Raw genomic sequence first — 8,013 nt, 5'->3', positions numbered from 1 at the left:
TCATTTGATTTCTGTATCCATTTTATATTCCTTCCTTGATCAGGTTATATTTCCCCGACAACAATAAAAAGACATACATTGAACAGCTAGAAATGTTTGTACTGTTGGGTGTTTTCCCTCCTCTTCTTTTTATCATGGGAGAATAGGAGAATAATCTCTGAGAATTATGAGGGGGAAAGAGGGAGCAGAAAGGGGAGGAGGGGGGAGAGAAGAGGGGAAGAGAGAGAAAGAGGGAGAGCGAGAGCGTGAGAGCGAGCGCAAAGGGAAAGCTGTAAATAAGTTTACAGGTGCAAATTGAATGTGTAACGTTTCAGCAGATTAAAGTTACCGCTTGTCCTTAACCAACCTCAAACTCCACGCCCACAGAGTAAAAACAGAATACTTACAAGTTAGCATCGTGTATTTGTGTCTCTCTCAATGTATTTTCTCTCTCCTTTGGATTTGGATACTTTGAGCTAATTTAGAAGTGCCAGTTTGGTTGCCCACAAAATGATGCTTAAGGGTCTAAAGATGCATAAATCACTAGCCCTACAATGGCAAAGGACGGTCATTGTACCTCCTCTCTTCACGCGCTCTTATGGTGGAACCCAAGAGCTTTTTTTTTTTTTTTTTAACACTTAGTTTAGATGATCTAGCGAGTAAAGGGCAGGTAGCTGGAAAGGGCGAAGCAAGCTCTGCACGCCCCCCACCCCAATTTAGCACCGCATCTCCCATACACAATTATATTGGAGTTTGCTATGAAGTCCTTTAGGAAAACAGGAGTCTGGATTGGAGAAGCTCACAGCCCTTTAAGCCTAGACGCCGACCTCGGAGTTTCTAATTCTGGTGCTCAAGGACTGGGGTAACTGCCAGGGACAGAGGAGGGAGCATGGAGAAAGCAAAGAGGGGTGATCTTTTCAAGAAACACCCAACTGCCCCCTTTACCTTTTTTGCCTTGATTATGGGGAGGGGGGCGCGAGAAAAAGATGCCAATGACCATTGTTTGCTCGTTTGGGAGGTTGCTCCGCCCCCCGAGTCTGTCGTAAACCTGGCGAGGGACTAAAATAAACCCCAGACTCACAGCTCCCGGGGCTCGCAGCACCTTCAACTGCTCCTGACAGGCGCTGCGGCCGCGGCCGAGGTGGAGCCGACAAGCGGCCGCCTCATTCCACCCGCACCCGCCCGGGGCCCCCCTACCTGGCGGTCCCCCGAGCCATGTCGTTGAGCCCCAAGCATACGACGCCCTTCTCCGTGTCCGACATCCTGAGTCCCATCGAGGAGACCTATAAGAAGTTCAGCGGCGCCATGGACGGCGCGCCACCCAGCCTGGGGGCGCCCCTGGGGGCCGCGGCCGCCGCTGTCTACCGTCCGCCGCCGGCCGGTCCCTCTTCGCAAGGGGCGGTCGTGGCGGGCATGCAGCCGCCCCATGCCATGGCGGGGCACAACGCGGCGGCGGCGGCGGCAGCGGCGGCGGCGGCCGCCACCTACCACATACCACCGGGCGTCTCGCAGTTCCCACACAGCGCCATGGGCGGCTACTGTAACGGCGGCCTGGGCAACGTGGGCGAACTGCCCGCCTACGCGGACGGCATGCGGGGCGGCGCGGCTGCCGGGGCCACCGGCTGGTACGGAGCCAACCCGGACCCGCGCTATTCGTCAAGTGAGCGGGGCCAGGAGAGCGGGACTGAGGAAGGGCGGACGGCGCGGGCTCTTCCTGCCACAGCGCGGGGCGCGTGGGTGCCGGTGTCCGGGCGCGCGTGGGTCCGCGGGTCCTGGTCTCGGGCCCGGGGCGCGCGGGACGTCCCGGGACTCGACTGGGGGCGGGCGTGGGGTGCTGGGACCCAGCCGGGGTCCCGCCGGCGTCGCGGTCGCCGCGGTGTGAAGCAGGCCTCGCGCTCACCCGGCTTCCTCCTTGGGGCCCTCCCCAGTTTCCAGGTTCATGGGGCCGTCGGCGGGCGTGAACGTGGCAGGCATGGGGTCGCTGACTGGCATCGCGGACACCGCGAAGTCGCTGGCGCCCTTGCACGTAGCGGCGGCGGCGCCGCGAAGGAAACGCCGCGTGCTCTTCTCGCAAGCGCAGGTCTACGAGCTGGAGCGGCGCTTCAAACAGCAGAAGTACCTGTCGGCGCCCGAGCGCGAGCACTTGGCCAGCATGATCCACCTGACCCCGACACAGGTCAAGATCTGGTTTCAGAACCACCGCTACAAGATGAAGCGGCAGGCCAAAGACAAGGCGGCGCAACAGCTGCAGCACGAGGGCGGACTGGCCCCGCCGTTGCCGCCGCCATCACCGCGCCGCGTGGCGGTGCCGGTGCTGGTCAAGGACGGCAAGCCGTGCCAGAATGGCGCCGGCACGCCGACGCCCGGCCAGGTCGGGCCGCAGCCACCAGCCCCGACGCCCGCGCCCGAACTGGAGGAACTGTCTCCCAGCCCGCCCGCGCTGCACGGCCCAGGGGCCGGTCTGGCGGCCCTGGACGCGGCCGCAGGGGACTACGGAGGCGGCGTGCTGGGCGCCAACCTGCTCTATGGCAGGACGTGGTGACTGCACGGGTGCCCTGGGGCGGGGTCCTGCCTGAGGCCTCAAGGAAAAACTGCAAGAATGGATGGTGGATATATGTACCCAAGCTGACTTCTGTGTATGCGCCTATCAAAACGAACTAACGGGTCACGGAGAGGGGCAGGCTCTGAACCCCTTTGCTGCGGGCGGGACACAGCAGCAGCCCCAGGACCAAATAATTTAACATGCCAGGAGGCTTTGAGGTGGCGATTTTCTTCTTCCAGAAGTTCCTAATTATGTGAAAAGTTGTCTGAGTCCACATCCACCACGTTCCTAGCCAAAGCTCTCAGAATTTTAAATGTTGGAAACTTTGTTGGTGTTTGTAGCTCTAAAAATTAACCCAGCTTTAACAATGAATCGTTTTGAAAGTGGAACGTATCTTGGGAGATTAATTTTCGAAGAGTACCCCCCCCCCTTAAGTGCAATTTCATTAATGTTTGATTGAAAGTAAATTGGTGGATCATGCACATAGCAACATTATTGCAGAGAAATTATTAAATGGAATAAAAATCAAAATACTGCTTACAGGCATCGATAGAGCTTTTTAAATTTAACCCTAATTTTAAAATGTTTTGATCATTATTTGGCAAATTAGTGTTTATATATTACCATAAAACAGGACCCCACCCCCACTGCAGGACCAACCCTGCAGTTCATCATAAGAAGGGTTGTAAACTACTTTGTATATGGAATCTGGTCTCCCAAAATCAGCCGATAAAATAAATACACCCATTCTTCTGTAGACATATTATTTATTCTTTATAAGATATTTCCTTCTCTGATATTGAATACCTTGATAAAATGGTAGACAAAGCAAACAAAATTGCTAAAATTGACATTAATCTATATTGCAAAGCATGTCAAAAGAAGGACGAGAACAGGGTAACTTACTGAGTTGTAGTTAGGATGTAAAGAATAAGTAATTAAAATTTTTATAATTTTTCCATCATATTAGAAGTTAATAGGGGTTGCACACAGATTGTTGGTGTTTTATTGTATGTATTTACTCTTTAATATGCCAATTTATATTTCTTGTTTCAAATGGATATTTAAATATAAAAGAAACTTAAGTACTTTCTTGTGAAAAATCAAGTGAGCACTTCTTTTTCACTAAGTTACATAGGTTTTTGGGGGGTTTTTTTTTTATAATAGTTGGCATGATGTGACAATACAGCTCAGTTTACTTTTAATTAAAATAACTGGTGTTGGAGTAAAAACCATAAACTTACAAAATTAATGAAAATTAAAAGACGTAACATGGATAAAGCATGATTTATAAATGATCAAAACAGTTACCAGAGAACCTAAACCTCTTCTACATGTGAAGAATTCAGTTTGAGGTTGAAACATTTTATTTCACTTCATTTTTGGTGTTTTTTTTTTTCCTAGATGCAAAGTGAATCCTTAAGAAGGTGTTTTAGTAAACTTGCAGTTTCCCTAACTGTATTTTGTATAGTAAGTAACAACAAATTCCAGACACTTTCACAGAGGAAAATAAAACACTAAAGCAGCAAGGGAATCAGCCTTTATCAAGGGGCAGTGAATGCATTTTTGGAAAATAAGAACTAATTTTAAAAATATTTTACATAAATGTAATTAACTTAAGCAACAAAATAATATGGTGCAATACACTTATAAAAAAATTCTCCCAATTTGGAACGCCAGGATTGCAGGTACTTCTCTGTAATCTGTGTTGGGATATAAATTGAAGTGTGTGTGTGAGAGTGTGCAGAGTTGAAGTAAACAGTAAGGGTGTTTTGTATATGGAAGAGTGGGGGTACAACCGAATTGTCTTCTATTTAAGCCTTTGCTCAGAATTGTTTTGCTCAGAATTGTTTTGCATATTGATGGATTTGACTTTCAAAATGTTAACCAAGCATAGCTATTACTAATGTGTTTTGATTCTCTCATAGTAAGTAGTACCAGAATTCAAAAATTTTACTTATAGAAAACATGTTCCCAAAGTTCACATGGTCTGATATATATATTTAAATATAAATATATAATAAAATGTGTGCGTGTGTGTGTGTACAGCCTAATACATAACAAGAACAATAGTACCTCATGGACTAAGGGTTCCAAGTAACATATTTAAAGAAAATAAATCTTTATTGACAGTTTTTTCCTTTATAATTTATTTCAAGAACAAAGAATCCTTTAGACTAAGTGAACTCTGTATCAAAAAGATCATTAAGAATAAACAGTCTCTTTATACAATATTTTCAGAAAGTTTATTTGGTACAGGCATATCTTTTTCCTTTCAGCATTCTTTGAAATAGTAAAGGACCCAAGCCACAAGTAATTGCTGCAGAGGGCTTAACATTCTACACTCAGACACTACTGAGTTTATGTGTGCACATCCTGAAATTAGGATAAGGTTTGATTCTTAAGACATGAAAATGAAATATTTTTACTATACAATTCTACATTCTGATGAATGCAAAGCAAGAACTCCTTTTCTTTTGCAGTTAGTACTTTGCAGATCTTTTGTAAAAACACAGACAGCCAGACTAGGTGAAACTCATTAACTGGAGAGGGAGGATAAGTGTCTTCACAACCAAGAGGAAGGGTTGGCACAGGGTCTAAGTGGAACAAAGCCCCCTTAAAGTTTAGCAGTCCACAGCCAAACTCGATTTCAAGAATGCTAACTGCAGACGGGACATTTTCCTAAATGTTTTGGGGTTTTAAAACAATCTAACTTATCTTTTCTAATTGAGACACAGGAACCAAAACCCAGAATCAGAATTGCAAGAGGAACGCCAGGATTGCAGGTACTTCTCTGTAATCTGTGTTGGGATATAAATTGAAGTGTGTGTGTGTGTGTGTGTGTGTGTGTGTGTGTGTGAGTGTGTGCAGAGTTGAAGTAAAAGGTAAGGGTGTTTTGTATATGGAAGAATGGGGGTACAACCCAGTTGTCTTCTATTTAAGCCTTTGCTCAGAACAAATAGTCAAACTCTTATCAACTGATGAGTTCAAATTCATTCTGCTAGTGACTGTTTACTTTTAGTTTAAAGCAAATCAGAGACTCAGTCCTGTTCACTAAATGCAAGCAACTTCCAAACAAATGCTTTGTTAATTTCATTGAATACTGATGATTTAGAAAGACGTTTAGAATAAATTTGGGAACTTCAATCACATAAAGACCCACAGATAGAATTTTTAGATAAGAATTTATGCATAAGAGAAAATAATGAATTATATACATGGTGGCAATATAAATTTCAGATACAGTTCAAACCATGAATGATATTGCCCAACTGTTTTACACTAACACTTACACATGTGGATAAAACCTTGTATGTGAATTATTTTAGTCCAGTTTTAAAAAATACTGCTACTTGCCATGCCAAAACTCAATGAGATAGTGATCTAGGATAGATTTTAAGAAAATAAGTAGCCTTTTACTACTAGTGAGAATTGATGAGAAGATTCAAAAACTATATACTCCAAAGGGCCTGCATCTATATCTGGTCAGGAACTGGCTCTCTTCAGTAGGTATTGAGATAACTGTGATTTCAAATCACCTTGATTTCATTATTTTTAAGTTAGGAGGTAATGGAAGCTTCCGGGAGAGATTTTTTTGGTTTCATTTGCGTTTGATTTGGAAGGTTTACCTGCAATGGAACGAAATGCAGTTTTGTTTTAAATTCCATGTAACCGAATTTCAGCAATTGTTTGGGTGACTTCTGGAATAAGAGTTTAACTACTAATTTGCCTAACTCTTAAGTTGTGCAAATTACTTTGCAGCAGTGAATACCTCTATTCCCATTTCACGCACAAAACTCAAAGCATGTTCTCTCTTGGTCTCATTCCATTAATATGGTATCAGGAAACAAGCCCCAAAAGCAAGCGTTCATTTGACTCTGAGTGGAGGGAAAATTCATCCAGAATGGGCCGCCTGTTATTTTATTAATTTGTTGACTTTTTCCTGGTTAGAATTAGTAATCACCAGGAATAGTCTTGGCAGCATCTCAGCTCCGAGACCCTCTCTGGAATGGGCAGGAAGGAGAGTCCAACAAGGGCGATGGAGCCAGGCAGCCAACTACTGCCGCTGGGAATAGGGAGTCTTAGTGGAATCTCCGGAGAATGTCTACATTTGCTTTTTAAGCATAGCTAAATTCGGTTATGTTGACTAAAAATTTAAAACAGCAGCCTCGGAAGGGAGGACAATTTCCCCTCTTCCCCTTTCAGGTTCGGTGCATTCGTGGAGGGAGGTGAAACTGGTTAGATTGAGAAGCTGCGGTGCTGAGTCCGGGAACCGAAGGATGATGGGGCAATGTTCCAGCTTGGACCTGGTGGCGGCTGAGACACACAACCACCCCAAGTCGGAGATCTGGGCTTTCCTGCGCCCACCCTGCTCCACGCCTGCAACTCGCAACTCGCCGGTTTCCTGGGGCCGCGGCGGGACGACGGGCCCGCGGAGCGAGAAATCGGAGCCGGATCGCAGGGTATGGGCCCCACTTGCACCGAGACCCGAGAGCTTCCCGACCCCGCCGGGAGGGTGACTGGGCTCGCAGACCCCAGACCTTGCTTCTGATGAGCGGCACGTCTGTCCCTGCCGCACCAGGCCGGGGGCTTCCCGACGCTGCGAAGTCGCCACCCTGGGTGTGCCCGATCTCCAACACGCCCAACAGAAAACGGGAGCTCAGGCCCCGTAGACCCCATCGTGTCCTGCGTCATCGCACTGACGTTAACCTACGGATCATTACACCCAATTTGCCTTTGTAACGCTAAATGGCAATCTAAGTCATTTGTAGATGGCTTTATACTTCCCTGTGCATTAACTCATTTGATCTTTAAAGGGAAGACCACTGCTCAGTAAGGGCCCTTAGCGCCATAATAAAGTCTGACCTTTCCAGGTTCTACGATCTTTAAAAATTTTTAAAGACCCCCCAAAACGTTGCCCTATTTAAATATAATATAATGAAGTACAGCTATTTAAAATTGGCCCGTTAACTGTATTTACATCTTAATGTGGAGGGGAATACTTATGGCTTTCAACATTGTATGTAAATTCTCAAAGGTTTTGCTTGTTGAAATAACAGGACATTTTCTGGAACACTGAAAGGTGGGGACAAGTTGGAGAGATGGAGGTAGAGTAAAGGAGAGAAGAAGGAAGCAAGGGTGAAGGAATGGAAGAGGCCTGAAAATAAGGGTTCAACTAGTTGGCAGAGATGCCCTTCAGGATACACCACCTGTTAGAAGGAATCCAGCCTCTTAACTTTTCCATCAGGCTTTTTGCTTAGGCATCTTCTAAATGACACTATACATATTAATTTTCAAATTCAATTTGTTTTGAACAGTTACATATAATTGTGGAAAAGCCAAGTCAAAAAGGAATTATTTTACATACTCCTGATAATTTACTACTCAACGAAATCAAAACTAAAGGTCTGAGAAAATATAGGTTGTGTGTGTGAGCTTTGGGTACCTATGAAGCTATAGACAGCAAAACATTTACATAAGCTCCTCTGAAA

The 8,013-nt window shown here is 45.6% G+C and overlaps 1 protein-coding gene across 1 annotated transcript; it reads left to right on the top strand.

The window, feature by feature from the left end:
* The first annotated feature begins 1,194 nt into the window (after nucleotides 1-1,194).
* On the top strand, nucleotides 1,195-2,521 carry NKX2-4 (NK2 homeobox 4). Its single transcript, XM_036243998.1, has 2 exons — nucleotides 1,195-1,639; nucleotides 1,908-2,521. Exons 1-2 carry the CDS (start codon nucleotides 1,195-1,197, stop codon nucleotides 2,519-2,521), a joined length of 1,059 nt encoding a protein of 352 aa, XP_036099891.1.
* Nucleotides 2,522-8,013: the final 5,492 nt, after the last annotated feature.

Source organism: Molossus molossus, unplaced genomic scaffold (genome assembly GCF_014108415.1).
Source record: "Molossus molossus isolate mMolMol1 unplaced genomic scaffold, mMolMol1.p scaffold_m16_p_6, whole genome shotgun sequence".
Taxonomy (NCBI): domain Eukaryota; kingdom Metazoa; phylum Chordata; class Mammalia; order Chiroptera; family Molossidae; genus Molossus; species Molossus molossus.
The sequence above is the reverse complement of the archived record's forward strand: the minus strand, read 5'-3'. Positions and strand labels throughout refer to the sequence as shown.